The sequence below is a fragment of the Aptenodytes patagonicus genome, chromosome 8 (assembly GCF_965638725.1).
Source record: "Aptenodytes patagonicus chromosome 8, bAptPat1.pri.cur, whole genome shotgun sequence".
In the NCBI taxonomy this organism is placed as follows: domain Eukaryota; kingdom Metazoa; phylum Chordata; class Aves; order Sphenisciformes; family Spheniscidae; genus Aptenodytes; species Aptenodytes patagonicus.
The window spans coordinates 1,534,747-1,558,972 of record NC_134956.1 but is presented as its reverse complement, the minus strand read 5'-3'; the positions used below and the strand labels follow the sequence as shown (position 1 = coordinate 1,558,972).

Genomic DNA, 24,226 nt, shown 5'->3' with positions numbered 1-24,226 from the left:
ACGCTGAATAAAAATCCACCTTGATGTGCTCTTGAATTGCAAAAGCCTTCTAATGCAGCCTGTGCCCATGATTTATAACAATGACTCATAATATTGCATTATACTTAATATGAAGTAACGCTGATGCAAGATGCCATTCGTGGAATTTCAATGTCACAGAGAAAAAGAGAGGAGAGAGCAGTCTGGTCATGTACCTTGCCATGCTGTCAAAATGAAAAGTTTACAGCCAAAATATGTAGAACCTTTCAGTACCTACTTTGCTATTTTTTAGCAGGATAACTTGGAGAATAACATTTTTATTTCCTGAAGCATAAGTATCTCTCAGACATACGTTATTGTGTTACTTACGGTAATTTAATTAACTTTGTACTTGAGAAGACAAATTTGCTAACAGACAATTTAGTCTTGCAATTATAACCCCTCACATGGAAGTTTGCAGGGCAAATCAGGATTATGCCTTTAAATTAATTCAAGCTTTATCTCTCTTTTCTGACCCAGCTGTTACGAATTCTCCTCCTGTTCTCCCTGTACTGCTTGCTTCTTCCTGCAGTGAATCAGCATTTCAGGAAATACTAATTCAAAGAGGAAAGACACCCTAAACTCTGTTTCTGGAGGTCAGAAATAGCTGCTCTCCAATAGGTTTGACAAATGATGAGAGGCTTCTCGGGCTGCTTGGGGCCAGTTTTGTAGGGTGTATGCGACCCCTGTTTTGAACTCTGCCCCTTCCCCTCCAAGTAGCCTGGGAACTTTGAAGTTGTGCCTATGTGCTACAGAACTCAGTCCTGGTGGTTTGACGTCAAGACAGAGAGACAAACAGAGAGTTAGAGCCCTGTCTTTTAACGGTAAGGAAAACTGTTACTCACTCCACCCCAGCAGTGGAGGCATCATGGGTGCTCGTTCTGCAGGAACCGTTGGCATCGCTGGCATTAGTTTGCAGTGGGGGAGCAACTGGAAATAGAGACATTTCACACACACTGATCTCAGGTGGGATGCGCCACATCATGGGTGTGCACATGGGTATTTTTCAAAATTGCACTAGCAAGGCTGTTCAGGAAAAGGACTAGCAGCATGGATGTTCTCCACCTATGACCTCTAAAATCATCCGCATTTGACACAATCAATTTTTATTTGCTTCTAGAAAGAACTGACAGATGCTCATACTATTGCTCTGACAGAGTCCTGTAGTCAGTAGGTTCAGAGAGGCTGTTGTTGGCGTCGCAGGCAGCAGAGAGACATCTGCCTAGGTAAAACAAGACCATGAGAAGGTGGAAAGTCTTGAAATGAGATCTCCAAAAAGTCTGGATCAGGCTTTTCCTTGTGGTCCTCTGTTGGTTTATACCATGCAGTCCTACTTATGCCGAGTTTTCCTGGTAAGCCCAGCAGGCCTGCCTACTGCAGTGTAGTCTGTCATCTCTGGCTCGCCAAGATGGAACAGATTAATTTACTAGTGATTCTTAAGAAGACAACTATATAATAATATATGTATGATTTACTAGAGTGCATCCTGAATCACCTGCAGCTGATGTCATCCTAAAGAAGGACTTTTTCACAGGTCATTCGTGAGCGCCTGGGGGAGTGGGGCACAGCACACAGTGCAGTTTCGCATTGCAAGACCAGAGAAGTAGAGGGGACTGACTTTTGAACAGCATAGCGGTGCCTACAGGTGAAGATAAATCAATAAGAATTGAATATCTATTTTATTTTTGGAAGCCCAGTAGGTGCCAGTCTGTCTCCTAGATGCATAAATATCATCAAAAACCTAGCCACGGGTGAGTAAAACTAGACAAGAATCTGTAGCCCAGGGGAAAGCCACCAAGAATAGATTGTGTGGAGGCTGATAAGATCCATATTGCTCCAAAAGGGAAAGTACCACCTCAAAACAAGACAGTTTTTGTTGTGAAAGGGTTAGGTTGTGAGAGACCTAGCTTGCCAAATACCCGTAATGGCCTCCCTCTGCCAATTGTCTTTAAATACTGTGATCTTTCACATAAGAGCAAAGCCTGAAAGGAATCTCTCTAGCAAAAACATCATTTATTCATTCTCTACAGGATGGTGGAGTAACATACCTCTTCTCAGTCGTGTTACTCTTTCCTTCCCCTGAAGATTTCAGAGATTTGTTCGAACAAAGATCAGTAATTTTGTAAGGGATGCAGGAAGAAGCGTAGAAATATCTCTAGATCAGAACAGTTCCTGAGCCTGCTGGAGAAATGGCAGATCGCCAGAGATAGGACGCACCACTGTTCTTCCAGATAACAATGCGTAGAGCTGAATCTTCCAGGCATAATCTTTTAGGACAGCAAATTGTGCACATATAGGTGAGAAACACAAGGAGCTCATGTCCTCAAGGGGAGGCTGCTGAATGCTTTGCCCTCCCACAGGTCGGCTCCAGGACTAATATCCCTCCTCCTCTACCCTAGGTCCACACCCGGGTGATAACAGATCCAAGAAATGCAACTCCTTTTTTTGTCTATATCTTTGAGCTTTGTAATTGAAACAATTTTCTAAGACAGTAGCCAGTTCCATCTATGTTTGCAGTCCTCTACAGGCTGGTGTGTTGTTTCTTGGGAATCTTTTACTGCCAGCACCTATCAAATAAAAGCAGACCTTTCAGGGAAGTAGCTTTCCCACAAAGGTGAAACTCTTCTGCTATTTTTTATTTCAGTGGATTTGTGCTTGTATAGCAGAGCAGACTGTGGGCCTTGGTGTTTTACCAGGCTTTTCAGTATGTGCCTTCGTGCTACCAGAAGCCAAGTACTAAAGATACTGAATCTCAGATCATTTGATTAGCAAATATTAATGGTTAGTCCTTGAGTTATTCTCAGAATTCAGTGTCAATTTTGCTAGTGTTTTGAAGTACCATGTTTGCACTAGAGAGCCAGACACGGGCATTTGGGATACAAGGCAGAGTAAAAAACATAATCTGACCTATAAAACTACTACAGTAGCATTAAATAAAAGAAAAGTTAGGCTTTTGTTTGGGGTGGAAATGGCTTTTCTTCAATGCCATCTGCTTGGCTCCAGCATAAGTGGAGATGTCTCAGACCCTAAAGGTAATAATCACAACAAAAATAGTATCCACAAATTAACTGCTGTTCCTAACTTCCTTCTCCCATTTGCTTCTAAGTCACGCTAATATAATGCTAAAATCAGTACTGATGCACAGGAGTGCAAACAGTGAAGAAAGTAAGATAGAGAGCTAAGACAGCAAGAGGATTTACATTCATTCTGTAAGATGTGATCAGCAAAACGGTAACGCATGGAAAGCAGCACTGGACTGTACCTGCACACAGCTGTACAAGGAGCACGCAGACATCCCCTGGCTATTCCTAGCTGGTGTAAATCAGAGCCCCTCCACCACTCACACATGCTGGGGATCGTCTGATCTGCAAGGATCTGAGGAGCAGAGATCAGGTTTGGTCTTGCATGTGCAACGGCTGCCACTGACAATCAGAAAAGTGGCCGAGTGCAGCAAACAGCAAAGGCAGAAAATCTGGGGCAGTCAGTGCCCAGGATCCCCAGGAAACATGCGTGTTGGAAGCTGCTGAATTCCTGTCTTCCCGAGCGCTGGTTCTGCAGTAGCTGCTTTCAGCTACCCGGTCCCAAAGAACAGGGAGGGGGCAGGAGTGTTGCTGTGCAAAATGATAAACCAAATCCATATAATGGTGTAACAGTGAGTCAGTCTGTGGTCTTTTTGCTAAAGTATTTTTCTCCTTGTAGACGTAGTCCTCACACAAAGAGCAAGGTTTAAACAGTTGGGTTGAAAATGATCCCTTTTCAACTAAGTGAGAAGTTCATGTCTGAACCTGACGAGAATCCCATTCACCCACACAGTAGCAGGCAAGCTTTTTTATCATAAGTACCATTTGACTTTTCAAATAAAATGTTTCTTTGCTTTTTTCTCACTGTAAAGAGTAACATTTAGACAAATATTTGATGGACAGAGCGTCCAACAAGCTTGTATAACTTGCAAAGGTGCCTACCTGTCTACTGTAAAATGAGGTTAGCATTAAAGCGCACTGTAGTTCTCATGCACTGCACATGATCTAACCCCATCTCCAATCCCAGGCTGGAGATGGCCGTGTCTGGGGGAGAGCGGAAGTACTTACCTTCCGCCCGGCCTCGTTGTTGTGCAGGTTCATGAGGGTCCTTGCATTTTGCTTAATCTCCCGGGCATCCACAAACACTTTGGCGAATCCTATTCCGTATCTGATGTCAGCAGAGCAGCCTCCCCATTTCCATCCTTCCTCTTTATGGTACTGTCCTTGTTTTTCTTTGTCACAACCACAGTCACTCAGGTTGCCCTGTGTACAGGCAGCCGTGATTGCATGTGCTACTCCAGCAGCAATGATGGCATATGTGAATGCTGCTTCTCTGCTACCTGAAATCAAAACAGTGCCGTAAATACACGATACAACATGGTGACATTAGTTAGAAAAAGATAGGCAAGTTCCTGCAGTGCAAACATCAGAAAGCTATTATTAGAAGTGCTGTAAATCTGCAGGCATAAGCAGGTCTCTACTCTTCTAAGTATTGATTTTTGTGGATGTTCACTCTCTAAAATGATAGCTCTCCATGAGGTAGTAGGAGATAAAGTATTATTTAGGCAACTTCATATATATATTTCCAGATGGTATTAGAAGTAGTCAGACTAAACTTTTTCTAGCAAAAGGGTGGGGTGGCAAATGCTCTAGCTCAAAAAGAAGGAAAGAAAAAGAAAATAGGTGGAATTGTGGGTGAAATTGCTAAAACCACCATATTCAACTTCTCAAAAAATCAGCTCAGAAACAGGATTTTATTTAGAAATTTAATTCTATGCTAAAAGGTATTTTTAGAGGAAAATAACCTCTGTTAGAAATCTTGTTCTGAAAATATTTTAACTGAATTGGAACATCTTTTTCACATTGTAGGTGTCACAAAGTTTTCAACACCGACATTTGTGCAGACTCAGTGAAATAAGTCTTGGTTTTAATTTCAAAATTTCTCACAGGGCGGAAAAAAAATCCTGACCTGTTATAGGTACCATGACAAAAGCAAGGCAAAGTAACAGCCTCACCAGAGGGCTGTAAGGAAGAGGTGAAGCCAATATTATTTTGTGCAATATGGCTATAATGACAGGCTTCTGTTTGTTTGGGGTGGGGCTCACTTTAAATCTGTGATTTAATTTATCTTCTTGAAGCTTTCTTGCATTCTGGTGTGTGGATTTCCCACGTGTGGATCCTATGAGATCTGCAAGACTTTTGGAACCAGTTCTGCTGAGAGAGGTCCTCTTCAAAACGTAAGGAGGTTTGTAGAGGTTGCCCATGTATATCAAACAGCCCTTTAAAAATTCTTGGACCTCCCAAACTAAGAACTTACTCCTACTCTTATTTCTCCAAAGACAGAATGTACCCTTGCGTCAATAGGATCAGAATCAGGCTCTTAATTAGGAGAGGGCAGATGGGAAGATCAGCTTCCCTTCTCCAAACACCCGCCAGTTAAGTGCTGGCAGACCTCAACTGCTGGCAATAGTTTATTATACATGAAACAAGCACATTTCTGCTGTTTATTGGATTTCACAAAAAAAAAAAAAACTTGGGAAAGAAATCTTACAAGCACTTCATTCTCGGCTACATCCCTTTCACATATATGATCTAGATTTCTGTACTTGTCACTAAATGGTTCTTTTAATGAAAAATATTCACTTCCTTATGGCAAGGAAGTAAAACGGAAAACAAGATGACATATAATCAAAATCTGTTAATAGGCAACTTCGTGCCCTTTTATTAGCATAGGCGATTCCCATTGATACTGCTACACACTGTGTTTATTGAGGAACTTGTAGTCAAGTATCGGACTTCCTCAAAGGATTTCTTGTTTTCCCTTATTTAAAAAAAGAAAAATCATAAAATGTTGGATTGTTATGACTGTGCACTTTGCAGATGAGGCTTTCTAGAACTAGTGGCTTTTTATGAAAATCTGAACTTGGGATAGAAATCCCAGGATTTAGGTGTATTTGGAGTTGTGCTCTCAGTACCTCTGTGCGGCCGCATGGGGAGAGCAGAGGAGGCAGGTGGAAGTGGGGACCCACTCCAGAGTGAATCCACCAGGACCAGCCAGGGGCACCTTTCTAGTTCCTCCTCCAGTTTACACTCAACAATATCCTCACTATTTTAAGTACAACACTATGAAAAATGCACTGATAAACAGGGGAAGGTACAATAAGAAGTCCCAGTTTCTCCACTCAGAGGGGAGCAACCCATTACACCAGATTTCCGTTTCATGAAGCAGCAAATGGGACAGAAACAAAAAAATATTTTGAGTTGAAATTTGCATCTGGTTCTGTTTTTCCTTTGGCTGGATGATTTCTGATCTAGCACAAGTTGTTTTCAAGATCTAGAATAAAAAACACTGGGAGATCATTTTAATCTGACACACTCAACATTGTAAAGACTAAGCAGCTCTTTTGCTTCTTAGAGGGGAGAAAAATGCAACGTAGAGAGTATAAAACTAGCACAAGCAGAATCAGAATCCAATGTCAAGCTTGATCATAAAATATATTATACACATTACGTTATTTTGTGAGTTCATCTTTTTTGGGGAAAAGTTTAGCAGCTTTTTAGAACTAAAAGTTAGCAGATTACAAGGTAAACAAAGCAAGTGTCTGGAGGAATTGATCCAGGTAGGAAGCACCTTGGCACTTGTGCAGTATTGATAAAGTGGCACAGGCTTGTCACGTCTGCATCAAACTATCCCTGTTTTCCATAAATGATTCACTTTTTAAAGCTTCATTACCCTTGTCTGGCTCATAGAAATGTCAGCACACAGGGTAAGGGTAGGCTTAGTTCATTCGGAGCCTCTTCTGTGACAGTGCTTTAGATACCAAAACAGTGTAATAGGGTTTTTGTAACCAGATGGGATAACGTGAGAACATGTGTTTCCCTGCCACTTTTAAGTAACGAATACTACTGCTCTACTTCCAATTTCAGCAGACAGTTGAAATGCCTGGAGGATCTCAGAGGGAAACACTGCTTTAATAAGGTATGCTCAGACAGCTGCTCCTTGCAGGCAACAGTTTGTTTCCTCTGAGCTTCTTCTGAGGCTCTAGAGCAGGCTGACCGGCGCAGTACTGCTCCACATTCAGTCTAATCTCAAAATACGGGTAGGTTGAAAGGCACAACCTCATCATTTCTGGATTCCCAAAGATGAACAATTTGGGAAATGACCTGATACGACCCTCCTTTAGTTTCTTTCTTGTTTACTTTTCAGCCTACACTTTTTATGTGCATCTGACAGCCAACTTAGACCTGTGGCTTACTTTCCCTCTGAAAATTTAGTAGTAAAAAATCCAGGATGTTAGCATTAGAAAAAGGTCAGGCTTTGATATCAACACAATACTGAGACTTTCTCTTATTTACTTTAATCCACAGGTGATGGTGACTGTAGCATCACAAAATACTCCATAGGTGGGAACAGCACTTCTGGTTCAGGAGGACAAAGAAAGTTAGCAAAGCGGGAGATATGGTACAAAATATAGGGTAACGAAAGAACAGAACTGGCAGCAATGCATCACACTGTGAGACACAGAGCCCACTTTGGCTAATGACCAGAATAAGCAAAACACTTCTTTCCTCGCAAAAATAGATAGTCAATAGGCTGATGGTAACATCAAGGGTTTCGCTCTTCTGTATACCTGAAAGGGTATGGAAAATCCTAATCTGCAGTCATTACCTTCTCTAGATGGCTGGAAAGATCAGTCAGTGGAAGAGTGAACTGGTATGTTTTCAGCAGTGAGATCAGAAAAGACCTTTTGAAGAAAGTTTAAATAAAATGTACTCATTGGCATAAGCTACTCAAACTGTCTCTTGAACAATCTTCTGAACCATTCGCTAGAAGCATTGGGTGGAGACCCAGGAATTAACTCTTCTTGAAGTCAATTCCCACTGAATCCATCCTTAAACCTCCATTAAAATTGGATTAAAATCTATGATTTTTTAAAAAAGATTTTAAAAAAAAGTAAAAATTTATTTTAAAAATTCACATAATGAACAGATCAGTTGATCTTTGTGGAGGATTGGTGCAAACTGTGATCCCAGATGCTGGGTCAATTTAAGAGAGTTTTGTGGGGGCTTTTCCAGGCAGTGACATGCAAGGGTGCACATAAAACCACTTGTGATGAGTAAACTGGCAAGAGAAAGAATGACGGCTGCCTGAGACCTACAGGAGTTGTGGGGAAAGGTGGAAAGTTGGCTATATACGTACAAGAATTGTAAGCCATCCTTTCAGCTCCCGAATGACACGTTCTTCTCATTGTCTAGAATAAGCAGAGGCTAAACACACACCAGAGCTGAACTCCAAGCATTAGAAACTTCAGAAAAGGATCTAGCAATCTTTCAAAGGTTGCTCTGGTCATTTACAAGGCCGGTGATCTAACAGGGATTTCTAACCATGGCAGCATTTCCAGGTATAACCGCTGTACTACCATAAGCGATGTTCAAGCTCAGTGCGGATGTGCTGGGGCTGGTGGGGACGGGTGAGGCACACCCTGCAGCAGTGCCACCCATCAGCACTCGGCTTGGAAGTGGGGTGTGGGCATCAATGTATGCCTGGCTCTGCTCCCCCCATTCAGACCTGGGGCTGTCCTCAGCCTAAACAAGTGCTTTAAGTGCTGTATGAACACAGAGGCTTTTCTTCATGTGTCAGACATAAATATCTCCCTGCTCTTTCTGGTTTTTTCTGGACTTAAATAAGGTATGCAGTGTGTTGCAGCTCCATTTGCTTTGATGGCAGATAGCTTGGCATCCATGGCTTCCAATATTTCTGCAGCTCCACTCTTTTGATGCAAATTGTCCTCCAAAGCACTGGAGTCCTGTCTTCAGACCCTTCACTGGGTAGCACGTGACAATCCCAAGCTGTCTTCAACTTTGTCTCTGAGCTCTGCACAGTCAACCACCACCACAGGGTGTCAGATGTCATAAGGGGAAGCACTAAGATTATCACAAGTAAGTGAAAACATAAATATTACCAGCACAGGTGGCTCTCCTAACACTGAGCATACTTATATACAACTCGTGCATACCTTGGAGCATTAATCCTGCAAACACTCACATGCATGTCTTTGCTCTTGTGTATAAATGTTTGTGGGCCTGGGCTTTGGCTGGTCAGCAAGTGGTCTGCCTGTGTAGCATCTGCAAAGAGTGGTCTGCATTCTGGTTTTAATTTAGCTAACTTAATTTTTTTAAGTTTAATCTTAAAATTTGAACAGTTTGTAAAAAGCTTCATTCGCACTGATTAGAAATGAGAACTTAGTTTTAAAAAGAAGCACAATAACTTGGTGTTGCATGGGAAACAGGACCTAAGCCGGCAAGATACAGAGCAGATTTACTTGCAGGAAGTCAGTAGGTGCTCAGCGGTTCACCTCTCAGGATCTAAGTACGTTTCTAAATAGCTTGGCCCGCCCTATCAGTCCCCCTCATAAGCTGACTAAGCTGTGAAATAAAAAAGACAAATTTCTATTTATCTCACTGGAAAACATGGGTTGTATTTTCTGCTATTTAAAGCCAAAGGGTCAGAGAGGGAGTTATCTGCAGTGACACGAGCTGAAATATGATTGTCAAAATATAAAGATGGAAAATACAACGTACTTTGCCAATTATGTGCCATAGCTAACATTACTTCACATCTCTCTATAGAGGTCATAACTCATAGCTTGGAAAAACAAAGAACAGAACTCATCCTCTGCCTACTTTGGGGTGTGCCTCCTCCTTTCTTGGTAGACCACGTATGGTCTTGCAGGTTTTTTATTTTTATCTTTCTTTAACCTAGCATGTGTGATTAATAAAAATGGTAGCTTAAAAAAATCACTGAAGTATCCCCCTCCTATTTTTCTTCCCCCTTCTGTAATGGTTCAAAGTTTTGAGGGGTTTGGTGCCTTAAAATATTGTACTGACTTGAAATGAAAATGACAGTTCCCTATAAATCAGCAGCGTGTTCTTTGCAAAGATTAGTACCAATAAATAAAATAAGTAGAATTGCTCTAAGAGGCATTTGAGACTTTGGGGTATTTAGTCACTGCCCACTTTCACAAGCTAAAGTTTGTTTCATCAACACATGAGATTCTTGGAGAGGAAACGCTCCAGGTATAGTGACTCTTTTTTAAAACACCCTCTCTAAACTTACGAAGTTACTACTCAAGCCATGCACATTACAAATATCACAGCCAGTATTTTGGAGTTCAAACAGCAGTTTCCCCTTTTCAGACAGCTCTGACCCCTCCACACCACTGCCTTACTTTAGAAAACCCCACGTACTGGCCCTGCGATAGGAGATAGCTCTTCTACCTTTCTAATGAAATGTAATCTTTTTGTTTCTCTGAAACATGTACTCACAAGACACATCTGAAGGCAGGTATGAAAACCTTCTGATGAGAATTCCAACTGCAGTGACCTTGGGGCAATGTTTTATCTTACTGTGACAGTCCCTGCTGGGAAAGATTGACTTTCTGGCATAAAGCAGCATGCTAGGTTTTGGATGTTCAGGCCATATTTCAGCCTGGGTGCTGTTTTGCTTGCAAATAACTGTTCTCCTGCAAGATACTGACATTAAAAACAGGTTGTAAGGGCTGGAAACTTAGCACAGAAATGCAAATCCTGATCCTGCTTGAGTAGATAGCAAGACTCCTGTTAATTGCAACTATATTTCTTTTCTGTATGTCTCCGGGGTTTCATAACACCACTGGTTCAGAAAACAGAGTATTTGCCAATCTTTCTTCTAAATACTGACCACACTGAATAGTGCAGCAGCACTTAGAACCTAGTTTCCCACAGACTTGTGCAGGTAATCTTCCATGCAATATAAAAACAGCAAGCATTTTCATGATGATCTACCAGTGGTTGTTTACTTGGTCGGTTATTTTGTAATTCAGAGAATCAGACTTTAAAACCTGACACAAGAGACTACACCAGTAATTAAACTCAAACAGCTCTAGAAAATGATTGAAGATTAAATCCTTTCTTGAACACACCCGTACCGGGATGTTTTCAAAAGTGTTTGCCTTTAGCACAGTGACAAAAAGAAGTTTTACTCTATTATTTTTCTTTTAACTCTACCAGACCAGATAGGAGAATGACCTAGATCTTATTCTCTTTTGCATGCTAGCAAAAGAGAGAGTTCCTGATAGCTACTGCACAAGCTAGTTAAGAGTTTGGCTTGTAGGATAGTTGTCATTTGTTTCAATAGGCAAGAGCGGGAACGTCCCCTCTTCCTTTACGTTGTTGAAGCTATAGAAGAAAAGTTTATTTTTAATATATGGAAAATAAATCACTGCTAAATTCAGTCCAGTGAGCAGTGTAGAGCTAACAGTATACTGTACAAAGGAAAGCTAACAGCCTCTTCTGTTTTAACGTGTACATTTGGGTACATCTGTAATGGTCCCTGAGTCAAAAGCATTGTGCACAACATACATAGGTGCTGACTTGTCCTGCTATGCTCAAAAGTTTTAAGATCAGTTTGTCCATGTGGATTCTTGTTTTAATTTCAGCTTTCCTTATTCACATGAGTAATGTCAGGTGGATGAACGTATCAACGTGATTACACTGAAACATTTTTCAGTGTAAAAAAACCCAAGGAATTGGTGGATTTTAGATTGGTTGAAACCAGTTTTGCTGTAATGCTCTTCAGGGACCACCACATGTCTTCATAGCCCTCGGCTGATTCCCTCCATACTCTCCCATGCAGGGTCCAGGACAGGTTCCGCAAGGCTGTAGTGCCTTTCTTTTCATAGATCTGCACTGCAACGAGTTTCCACTTTGCTGTGTCACTTTGCAGAGATGCAGTCAAACAGTTTGTATTATTTTTACTTGGGAAGTCTCATTTAATAGTGGCAGTGCTGCTCAGTTATGACAAAAGGACATGGTTTTGTATTTTTGCCCTATGATGGCAATATGGTGCTGTCCTCTAGGTACCATGAAATGTATGCATATCCTAAGGCAATTATTTGAGACAGTTATTCCTTGGCCTGTGCTTATCACAAACAGCAAAGTTACTGTTGGCTACCTGTTCACAAGGTTGCACACTGCAAAATGGGCCACTCAGGCACCTGAAGAAAGGCCTTCGCCATAGCACCTGCTCTTGCTGCGATCCACCAGAGCCCAAACCCGATTTTCAGATTCTATCAAAGGCATCCCTGGTTGCTCAGATGTTTAGGCCTGAACCACATTTCACCTGAAGAGAGGTGGGCAGGAGTTTTTTGGCCTATCCTGCTTTAAAACCTTGTTTTTGATTGTGGCTGTCTTTGAGAGCTGAACTGCTGACCACTGTAAAGAATACGTTTGTTTTTAAAAGTGTCCATAATTGCAGTGTTGCGTCATCTCCATGGTTATTTTAAAAATTCTGTTTGTGACTTTACATTATTAATAAGGTGACTACAGAATTGTCTAGAAAAAAATCCTTGTGTTGATCTTGATTGCGACTTTTATCATTTCCTGTCGTAATTGGACCAAGTCCTCAGCTGGAGCAAACTGTTGTCACTTTTACTCTGTTAGTTCTCTTCATGTTATTGGCACTATTGTCACCAGCTGTCACGATAAGATATCCACAGTATGTCAGTAGGGAAGAATCTCTCTTTTGAAGGACAAACTAGATAAAATGACACAAGAAACGGAGAGTATATGCTGTGTGCTGGTTGGAAGCATGCTATAACGAGCTGGAAACTCAAGTCTGTGATCACAAATATGCCATATGAAGCATGGGTGAATTTAAATGGTTGCTAACTATAACTCTACAACTAAATTAGCACTGGAAGACAGATTATATGTGAATTTGTTAAAATGCAGATACATACATGCTACAGATTAGAACAGGAAAATTTTGTTTGATGCTTTCCTTCTACAGACTTCCAAGTGTGTCACCAAGGCTAGTATCCCTGTTGCCATTTTAAAAATAGGAAAAGAGAAACACAGAGGAGGAGAGTGCCAGGGTCCCTCAGCCACGCAACGGCAGAGCCACGAGAACTTGGGCCTCCTGAATCACCCTGCAGTGTCAACAAGAGAATTTAAATAATTTGGGTACCTTTGCATAACATTCATAAAACAGATTACAGAGTAAAGGTGAAAGTAATGAAACCTGGTTTTGAAGAGATTTAGCTTGGTGTGCTATCAAAATCATGGGTTGGGAAATAGTTTGCAAGAATCTGTGGTATCCAGGGGAACTTATTTGTATGGACTAACACACGCAAATCCTATTAACAGAAGAGTTACTTAAGCACATCCTCCCAAATTGATATTAGACTTTGCTCGCTGCACGCGTTCAGCCGTGCAGTGGCAAGGCGAACCACATTACTGTCATTCTGAAGTCATATCCTAATCATAGAGCAAGTACATCAGTGCCACTCCAGAGGCAGAGCGAAGCCCTCTAATAGAGAAAGCGGAATGAGGTCATGTGTGGCCCACTGACTTTATTGCAAGTGGCAAGACAAAGGTGCCCCGCGTACTTCCGAGGTAATAACTTTAAGGACGCAATTGGCAGAGGAACATAATCAGTCTTTGAATGCTATAAAAGGTACTAATGTATTAGTTGCTGTTTGAATAGGATTTTGTAATACACACCGCGTCAAAGGACTGAGAATCTAGAGCTGCTGCTGCTAATTAAAAAAGCTACAAGGGTACAATATCTTTGCCCGAATGTTAACCTGGATTGTTCTTATGCACAGTAACCTTAAAACACGTCCTATAGGGTATAAGGTCCTTCACATCACACGTCTCTCTCTCTTTCCTGTTTAGGGTAGGGCACGCAGATCTCCTGTTTCTGGGCACCAAATTTGACTGATGGCTTTATGGCACATAGGTTTTACCCTTTTTAACCAGAGCAAAATATTAGCCTTTATGTCTCTGAATGGCAACCTAGAGCACACCCCGACACAGAGATCTTAGGGAAAGAGAGAGAAATGTAGGAAACAGATGCTCTTTCTTTGTAGCCGTAGAAAGATGAGCTGTGTCAGATAGTCTAGGTTTCTATACACGCTGATAGGCAAGAAGCGGAAGAACAAGGAGACAACCTGAGCAGGAGTGGTTACATTATAATATTTCATGGTGTTTGAGGGCCTGAGTATTTTTATCCTTGAGACACCATGCATGTCTTGTGTGCAAGTAAAATTCACCATTGCAGATTTCAAACCTGTGTGATTTTTACCGACGTAAAAATTACATTTCAAATGTAAATGTATAACCTGTTTAAATTTGAAGTTTTTGGTTATTCTTTAAATGAGTTTTATAATTTGGATGCCATTCAACACTTGACTCTGTTCTGAAATCAGCAATGAATTTGCCCTATCCATCTTAGCCTCATAATGGATAGATAGAACATATTAAGAGTTATCACCTCAAAGACAGATCAAAGTCTACTTCCTTTAATATTGACTTTCTTTAAAAGGACCTAAATATAACCCGCTAGCTAAATAATTCAATTTTGGGAGGGGGGCAGGAACTGAGCGCATGTTTATACAACAGACCACAATAACTCTGCAGTTTTATGATTTGTTGAAGAAGAAGAAATCCTTCTCACATTTTCTTTTTAAGGAAATGTTACTCTTAGACTAAATGAGCCCAAACCTGTCAGCCATCCAAATGGACTCTTCACTGACATAAGTGGCAAACACTTGCATGGATCACTGACAGGAACATCTAGGCTCAAGGAATAGAAACAATGAGCTAATCTGAATAAATGGTCCATTTTCAGATGTTTCACAATGTTGTGCAGGGTGTTTTTTACATTCCCTACTTGACTCACTCTGTTTGATTATCAAAGGCGTTGAAAGATCGGTAACTCACACAGGGCTTTCAAATTTAGTCGTCTCGTTCTCTTTCTGTTCTTTCCTTAAATATCTCTAAGTTTTGGAAAATACACATGTCAGCGTGCACACATGTGATAAAATATATGTTCAGTTAATGCCAGGCGTTCTCGGGAGTTCCAGAAGCAGAGTGGCAATGCTGTATCTCTGCATTTCATGAGAATGCAAGGAATGAGGTACTAGGGCCACATCCTGCCATTTGTCCATATATGACTAGACGGTGACTGGAGCCAGTCCAGTCCAGAGGGTTTCCTAATAAGCTAGAAGCCAGGCACAGCTGCTGTACAACTGCTCAGGGCTCTTCTAGCTTCTGTCCTCGGTCACTTCTTCCGTTCTCATGAAACATCCGTGGTTTATATCATGCTAAGCATTGTTTGACTGATTTTCTGGGTTTTTGCACCTACATTTTAGATGGGGAGGGGGCAGAAAGACCTCAAGGGTGGAAACCACAGATCCCAGCTTCAACTTCTGGATGTGGAATGCCACACTGTGAGTGATTAGCTTTCAGTGATGGCTCTAAAGATGGCTATACCTGTATTTAGAAAAGACTTTTCCTCGCTCTTTGTATTTTAAGTGCTGTGGAATCAATGAACATTGAGTAAGCTCCACTAGTATGTGTTTTGCAGTACAGGGGTATGAGAGTTTTAACCTCAGCTCTGTTTCCTCAGGTATTTGTGTTTGTCATTATTACTGCTGTTTTAGTTAAGAATTTTGAAGTATTTTGTACTGTTGCAACAACTGAAAAAAATGGAAACTGGAAGTGGGATCTTCTGCCTGTTGATTGGAACAGGTTTTGTAAATGCCCTGACACCTCAAACCGGAACACACCCATTCTTTCTGGTGGGAGAGAGGGCACTAGATATAGTTGCTATAGAATAACTATTTTGTGTGGTGGAAATCTCTTGTAATGAGACTGATTGCCGGACCTTAGTCCAAACAGGTAGAAACATCAGGCCAGTATCACTGGTGAGGTGCCTGCACCCCAGAAGTGTAATTCTAACCCCGCTCAGCATTCAGTCTCTGACAACTACCTTTAACCAGAATCAAACACCTTTTACTCATCCTTAAGTACACAAATAAGGCTGCTGTCCTGTGCACACAAATGGAAAATCTTTCAGAAAGGATTTGTGAGAGCAGGACAGCGAAATACTGTGGTGGAAGCTAACGCATGTAGAATTGCTTTCCTGAACCACAGCAAGGGCCACGGCAGGTACCCTGCTAGGAGGAAGCAGAGATGACCGTCACGTTGGTAACAACAGCCACAGCATCCCTGTGAACACGCTCAAGGCGACGGTCCTGCCCTGGCTGGCACAAGCTGTGTGAGCTAGCTGGTCTTTCCTAACGCCAACAGCTGTGCCCCGTGACACTCCCCGTGTGCCCCCCTTTTGGTGTCATGCGGGTGGGAGCCAGTCAGTAGCGAGCAGAGAGGCAACATACCCACTTTCAGCTCCTTCCCGAAGACGGTCCTCTCTCCCAGGGCAGAGCAGTTCCAGCGCCCGTTGCGAAACTGGAACTGGCACTCGTTGATGCCCATCTGGGACCCTTCCCCGATGACGATAATAGCGTCGGGCCTGCTCTGGCAGATCGCCCGCTGCCGGGGGGCAAGACCTGGGATCTTGTTACAGATGATGCTGGCTCCCAGGGCCACCACAGAGGAAAAGCCCCTGCAACGACAAGACACCAGGGGCGGCTGAGGGGAGGCTCATCCCGGAGGCGGACGCAGCACCCCACCGCCTTCCCGCGCTGCAGGACCCAGCTTTGGCAGGTGCCCCCGGAAAGCACCCGCCTTTTCCCCCTGTCGCTTCCCTCTCCCTCTCTCCACAGCCAAAGCAGAGATAAGGAGCACGTGGGCTCCTGCCAAAACGGGACCCAACTTCCTCATTCATAAATTAAAGCGCATACAGCGGCGTTGCGTGCCCGGGCCACGCACGGTCAACGGGCTGGGAGGGTTTTCCCTCTCGTGTTGAACAGTTAGAGGGAGGGAAGGGGGATAACCCACGCGCTCTGCCCCCGGGCTGCGCCGCCTCCCCCCCGCAGCCGGGCGCACCTGGACGGGCAGCGCCGCGGCGGCTCGGGCCGGGCCAGGGATGCTGCGAGACCGGAGAGCCGCCACCCTCCCTGTTCCCCTCTCGGTGCGGGCGGCGGCGTCTCCTCCGGCTGCAGCCGCCGAGGAGTTTCCGTGCGGGGAAGCGGAGGCCCGCCCCGAGCTGCAGGCGGCGGCAGGTAGCTGCGGGAGCCGGGCGGGGGCGGCCGCGGCACCCCGCGCCGGGGACCGCAGGCCGGGGCGGAGAAGGGCCGGCTGCCCCGGGGGGTTCCCCCCGGTCGCCCCCGCGGCGGCAGGGGCCGCCGCCCGGGGCCGCCACCTCGCCCCGCTGGAGGCTGCGCCCCCGAGGGCCGCTCAAAGGTGTGGGGCTCTACCTGTCTTTTAAGAAATAATCGTGATCACCACCATCATCTTTTTTTTTTTTTTTTTTTTTCTTTTTTTTTTTTGAGACTTCCCTAGTTAAATAGTAACAGGTCTGGGCAGGTTAGGCTGAGAGCGAGAGAGAGCGCAATTGTTATAAAAGAAAGAAAAAAAAAAAAAGTTACTTACCCGATCTTGATATACACAATCCCCAGGCTCAGGAAGATGTGGAAGATCCAGCGCCTTGTTTTCCTGTTCATATTCCTTGCTTGCCGTGTCTCAGACCAACATGCGAAACGATGCCTGCCACGCTCCCGGCCCGGGGCCGTTTCTGGCGGTGCAGCTGCGGTCACGGCAGCGCGGCCGAGAGGGGCAGCCCCCGCCGCGCCCCGCGCCGCCCGCCGCTGCGCGCTGGCGAGCCCCCGCAGGCACTCACCATGTCCCTCTCCCGGGGCTCTCCGCTCTGGCCGTCCGTCTGCCTCTGCCCCTCTCGCTCTCTTCTCCCTCTGTCCCGGATTTGTATGCCTGTCACACGTAGCGCTTTATTGCTGGCAATGTATGGGCTGCGGGATCCTCCTGAGCGCCAGCGGCTCCGGGCGCTCCCCCCAGGTTCAATGTTAACTATCTCCCTCTCTCTCTCTCCCCCCCCCCCCCCTTTTTTTTTTTCCTCCCTTTCTCTCTTCTACAGCTACTTGGGCGTGTTCTCCAAAGGAGGGAGTTGTCCAGCCGGGGGGGAAGAAAGGCGGGGGAGGTGGGAAGGAGGGTAACAAGAAATGGCAGACAGATCACCTGCCTGCAAGGAGGCTCACAGCGATCCTCCTCGGGCGGAGAGCGCGGCTCCTCCTGCGGGCACGGCCCAGGGGAAAGCGGCAGGGGCTCCGGGGGTTGTCACCGGGGGGTGCCCCCGGGGCTGGCCCCGGCCCGCCGGGCGGCATGGGGCCGCCGCGCTCGGCCCGCACCCCGCGCTGCTCCGCGCCGGCCGGCACCGGGGGGGGGGGGGCTGAAGTTTTTACTCCGCGATAGCCGCCCGTTCGCCGGGGCTGCTGAGCACCTGGGGCTGGTTTTATGCGTTTGCCCCGGCCCCGACGCTCCTCCCCTCGCTCTGCCTCCCCGCGTGTAACGTGCTGCTGCTCTCCCTCCCGGTTTCCGAGCCGAGATGAACCGGCGCGGCGGGGTGAGCCCCGGGCAGCCCGCAGCATCCCCGGCGGCGCGCCCGGGAGCGCCGCTTTGTCCCGCACCGGGGCGGGTTAGGTGGTACCGGCAGGTACGGAGGGGCGGCCGCCCCCCCCAGCCACCAGCGGGCAAAGAAAAACCCCGGCGTGGTCCAAACGCCCCGCCTGGGTACCTGCAGTGCCCTCTCCGCTTATTTTTTGATTGATCCTTCTAATGACAAAGAGAGGGACGCTTGGCCGCCTGCAGCCGGGTGTCCCGCCGGGCCCCGCGCGGCAGTGGGCTCGCATCGGGTGTCTGTGGGACTTGGCCGCGCCGGGTCCGACCCCACGGGGGAAGCAGGCGGCTGCGGCCGCCGGGACGCTCCGCGGAGCCGCCTTCCTGCCGCGGGGGGGCCGGCCCGGCCCGGCCGAGAGGAGTATCCCGGCTCCTCGTTGCGGGAATTTACACGGATATGGTGACTATTTTATTATCCACTTAAAATATTTCAAACAGGGAGGTTACCTAAATGATAACAGGGGTGTGGTGCGGGAATTGTTCTGCTGATAGTGTTTTTCTGAAAACAAAAAAACAGTGAAAGGCCCTCAGGATCCGTCCTAGGAAGCCGGTTTGAAGCCCCTCTCGCGGGGCAGCGAGCGGAGCGGGACGGAGCGGCGGCCCGACCCCGCCGGTGCGCCCGCACGGCCCCGCCGCTCCCCCGAACCGCCCCAGAAGGGGGATCCGAGCGGGGGTGGCTGCCGGCCCCGGCGAGGGGTTGGCGGCAGTCCTGCCAAGTCTGTCCCTGCTGAGTGCCCGGGGCAGGGAGGGGGCTCCCCCCTCCCTCCCCATCGCTCCGCGTTTCCCGCCGCAGCAGATGCTTTCGCATCAGCTTTTACGCCCGGCAGCCTCCCACCGCGGGCCGGGCCGTCCTCCCCACGGGCAGCCGGAGCCAGCGGTCGGCCGGCCCCAGGCCCTGTGCGGAGAACGAAATGAAATTTGGGGTGCCGGTGGCGTGAAGCAGCCCCCCGAGCCCCGCGGGCACAGCCCGTCCCGCCGCCGCCGCCGGCCGCAAACTCTTTGTCAGGGCGCCACCTCGCGGCCGCGGCGGGGGCAGCAGCCGCAGCCCCGCGCGGGCAGAGCGGGCAGGGCGGGCTGCGGCGGGCAGAGAGGGCAGGGCGGGCAGGGCGGGCAGCCTCGGGCAGGGTGGGCAGAGCCGGCAGAGCGGGCAGAGAGGGCAGGGCGGGCAGCCTCGGGCAGGGCGGGCAGAGCCGGCAGAGCGGGCAGAGAGGGCAGGGCGGGCAGCCTCGGGCAGAGAAGGCAGGGCGGGCAGCCGCGGGCAGAGCGGGCAGAGCCGGCAGCCTCGGGCAGGGCGGGCAGCCTCGGGCAGGGCGGGCAGAGCCGTCAGAGCGGGCAGCCTCGGGCAGAGTGGGCAGAGCCGGCAGCCTCGGGCGGAACCGGCAGCCACGGGCAGAGCGGGCAGCCGCGGGCGGAACGGGCAGCCCCCGGCACCGGCAGGGCGTTTAGGGGCAGTGGGAGCAGCTGCCCCAAGCCTTTTGCAGCCTCAAGTGGAACAAAGCAGGCGGCTAGACCTGGAACGCACCCAGCGCCAGACACAAGCCAGTGGGCCAGAGCACACAACCTATACGCATGAATATAAGGCAGCATATATTCATGAGAGGTAAATTCAAGGCTTAGGGCATATCCTCTTTGGGTGGGAGGGAAACTCCCCAGAAAAGGAAAGTGCCATTAAGAGATAGGCAGAAAGGCATTATTCCAATTTGCATTTGTCTATCATCTCCTTAGATCAGCAAGGAACGTATTGTGCTGATGCTAACAGTGAGCCCAGCCCCAGACATCGTGCTGGGACAGGCACCCTCACTGTGCACTGGCACCGCTGCCAGCTGCATGTGTGGGGAAGCAACAGGGACAGGTGTGTAACAACCGGAGGATTTTGGAGAACTGGCGTACCCTGCACACAGCACACTCCTGCAGCAAAGACATACAGAGATGTTCACCTAGCTCTTGTGAGCTAGGCCAGCGGTTTAGGCAAGGTGGGATGGTCCTGCATGAAGCAGCAGTATAACATAAGTTTTATCAGTTCTGTAAGGAAAAGTGGATGTGCTCAGTGCACTTGTCCCCTTTGCACATCAGGCAGAAGTTCCCCAAGTGTCAGAACATTCCCATCGTTGCAGCCAGTCACCAAAGCACGTATTTCGCCTGTGTGGATTTGTGAGTGAAGGTTTTCATTTTTTGCTCCGTACATAGCTCCATACAATGACTTCCCGATCCACCACCTGGGCTCCTAAGGGCTAGGGCAATCCAAAACAACCACGAAAATACAGCAGGTGAGCATTAGAGCTGCTGCTGAAGAGGACTCAGGGACACATGGTGGAGGTGGGGGTTGTTGCTTTTTTTGTTGCTCTTAGTACAATTGGTCATGTTGGTTCAATAGTCCTTGAGCAGAAATGGGCACAAACAGTCTCAGGAGTCTCACCCTGAACTAAACCTGCTTCCCAAAGAACAAATCTACCCCCAAAGCAAACCTCTAAACACTAGAACAACTGGGAGGTCTTTTAAAATTTGCTTCAGAGTTTCAGTCCATAGTCCCCGCTATGGTGATCTGGCACGTAAAACACAGCCCAGGAGCTCTTTAGGCTTTATTTTTGCTTTTTTTTTTTATTTTTTTTTTTATTTCTGATGCTGAAGCTAGAGATGTTTTGTCCAATTCAACCTCAGCAAGTCAGCTGTTTAACACAGCACAGGGGTATGGGATAGGTCAAGGCTGAGCAAATTGTTGTCTTAGGGTTCAGTAAGAGCAGAAAATGGCAAAGCTTCCTCAGAAAATGAAGATAAATAATTTACTGGACTAATCAATGCCTTTCTCTTACTCTGTTTGTTCCTAAAAAAATTGTGACCTAGATATATGTGAGCGTGTGTGCATGTGTGCGTGCGCATCTGAAGCATTCATAAAATAACATTCCTGTGCAGATTACGGAAGGGTAGTTTGTCTTGTTTGGCAAAGTTTCTCAAACATTTTAATCACCGTTTAAAATGTTGCAGACCTTAAATGGTCCTTCCAACCATGTGGTCTTTCCAGTGGTCTATAGTAACTAATCTTTACCTGCCGCCTGTTCTACAGTGCATATATATCCAGCTTCCTTTTTTACCCTGTATCTTTATATTTATTACTTTCTAATCTCTGTATAATAAAATCAATATGAGGCATTGTGAGAAATTATTCTATTTCCCTTAACAGAGTACAGCAATAAGTTATAGGCAAATTGGTGAATTAACACAAAACTTGGAACAACGATTAGAAATTAACGACAGAAAAGTAGGAATCAGGAAATTGCCTGTAGCAATAGAAATTAACTTGAAACCGTGTTCTTAAAAGGGCTAAAAAAGAAATCCCAGAGCTCCCGGTTCATAAGAAGATGTCTGCAGGTGAAAATCCAGCGCTCTGGATTCTTCACTTGGAAGAACCCTGCGGTCTCTTTGCAGGAACTTAGGAGGCAGCTTTTGCTACTCCATGAAGCACAGCTGTCTGCATCATCAGAAAGTGGCAGGCCTGTTCCAAACACCTTCGTCTGACTCTACAAGAGAGAGAGTCCAAGGTAGCTGGGAGAGTCAGGCTCACCCTGTTTCTGGGGAATGCACCCCAGTGTGTGATCAGCAGCCCTTTCCAGCAGACTTCGGACAGCCTGGCCAGACTGGGATGCGGCTCTTGCCGGGCACGGGCTGGCAGACAGACCGGGATGCCCAGCCAGGCATTCACGGAGGAGCTCTGAGGAACAGGGGAGGTCAGAGCGAGGCAGAGGGTCTCTGCAGGCCTGAAATTACAGGTCCTATGTACAAGTCTTGAATGTGTATCCCAGGAGAGAGCAGTCGCCCCACCTCACCGCCCAGCCTGCAGGCAAGCAGACACCATATTTCACCGACAGTGGAAGAGGAGAAACCTTGAGAGACTGTTTCATCCCAGGCTATGGCAGAAGGAGGGTTGGTGCATGGCAGTTTCTGACTTGTAGCCCGCCCTGAGCCATGGGGCTCGCCTGTCTCTCCTGAGATGCTCGCTGCTATGAGGAAACATACCCTCAAGCAGAGCGAATAGTTTTATTCCAGATATGATCTGTTCGCTCTCACCTTTTACTACCCATTTCTTTATTTAGCAGCAGCAACTTTCTTCTGAACAAAGACTAGGCCCAAGCTACACCCTTGAGCCATCCATCATTTGTTGCCACAATGGTGTTTCTATTGTTAATTGTTTGTCAGCGTTGCTTTTTGGGGTTAGGCAGTGCAATGATTTAGAGCTAATCAGCTCTGAAAATGTATTCTCAAAATAAATTAGATCAAAACAAGAAGCTTGAAAGGTCTGTTGGTCTCGACACAATCCTTCTGGACTCCCTCACAAAACTACAACTGAATCCAATAGTTCCCTCTAGTTAAAAAGATTCACTGCTGCTCCTGGTCTCTGCACTGACATGGGTTAGCGAAGCTAAGTAAGGAAGTTTGCACAACGCGTCTGCTCAGTGTGTGGTTCTGGTCAAGGTTATTAATGTCTCATTTTTCATAAACAAAAAGAAATACAAGAAACATACCCACGTAAAATGAAAAAGAAAGGTTGACTGTCTTTTTTTTTTTTTTTTTTTTTTAAGATGGCCTCTGATAACATGAATTCACAAGGGAGAATGTGGTTAAAAGCCCATTTTGTAACTAGATCCTAGATGCACATACCATCAATACTCCAACTCTGGCTCCCTTTTATCAGGCTAATCATAGCTGCACTGTTTTGTTGTCAAAACATCTCCTGTAGAAGTCAGACTGGAGAGTCCTTTCAGTAGCAAAAATGTGAGGTTAATATACCAATGCTCCCTGTATTAAGAATCTCCTACCTCCTCAAAGGGTGTTAAAAAAAATACAATAAATAAATAAATAACATTCGCAAAGCCAGTTAATTTCCTGGGCTCTTCTTGGCCCACTCATGCAATATATCATACTATCAGCAACCACAGTAACTTCTCGGTTTACAGATGTATTCATGGGACTGCAAATCGAGCAATAAATAGCCTGCCGCAGAGTTTCTCTCTGCGAGGAGTAAATTACATAAGGAGCTGCAGCAGGTCAGAGCTCAGGAAGGGCGAGAGCCACCTACCCTGCCTGGCAGGGCTGACCACACCACTGGATCAGGGCAGGTTTCCGGAGTAAGTCTTACCTGGTTTTGAACACTTGCGGCAATATAAAGGTGACACGTGCCTTGTTGCGATTGATTGCCTTGTGATTGATTGACTTGGTGATGTAAAAGGATGTCTGGCAAGCTCAGGACAGGGGTCTGAGAAACCCGGAGGAGGTTTGCACCCTTTCAGAGGGAAGCTCAGATCCCCAGGTCCTACTGAGGTGTGCTCCAGGTGGGGCCCATCCAAGCCAGGCAGATGGCAACCTCAGCAGTTAATGCAAGCCAGCGGGCAAAAGTAGTTTAGGCAGGCACATGTACCTGGGAGCTAATTACCTGCAGCTTCATCTAGTTAGTAACTGATGGGCTCAAAGTGTTAGAGGAGCTAGATGAGGAGAGAGATGCATGACTAGAAACCAGTAGAAGATGCGGGGTACGGAAAGAGTTGCTCTGGGTGATTTAGGAGTGACTTAGAAGATGCAGCTATTTTATGCCCATTTGGTGCAGAGCTGTGTCAGCGTGTGAGTACCCAGGCAGGTATTCCTCTGCTGTAGCCTCTAATGCGTCTATTGGCTTTTGGAGCTGGACGCAGCCTGAGGAGCTCCTGAAAACAAGGTCTGTGAGTCCAGGGTTTCTCTGGGTTTGGGTTTGCTCAGACTTTTTAATCTAAGTACAGCTGAAGGAA

The 24,226-nt window shown here is 46.4% G+C and overlaps 1 protein-coding gene across 1 annotated transcript in view; it reads right to left on the bottom strand.

Moving 5' to 3' along the window:
* The window catches only part of WNT7A (Wnt family member 7A), a 39,647-nt gene extending 22,061 nt beyond the window's left edge, over positions 1-17,586 (bottom strand). The window contains exons 1-3 of the mRNA XM_076345921.1: positions 17,415-17,586; positions 16,259-16,485; positions 4,107-4,378 (exon numbers count right to left, since the gene is read on the bottom strand). Coding sequence (XP_076202036.1) covers positions 4,107-4,378; positions 16,259-16,485; positions 17,415-17,485 — 570 coding nt within the window. The 5' untranslated portion in view covers positions 17,486-17,586. The remainder of the gene's footprint in view (positions 1-4,106; positions 4,379-16,258; positions 16,486-17,414) is intronic.
* Positions 17,587-24,226: the final 6,640 nt, after the last annotated feature.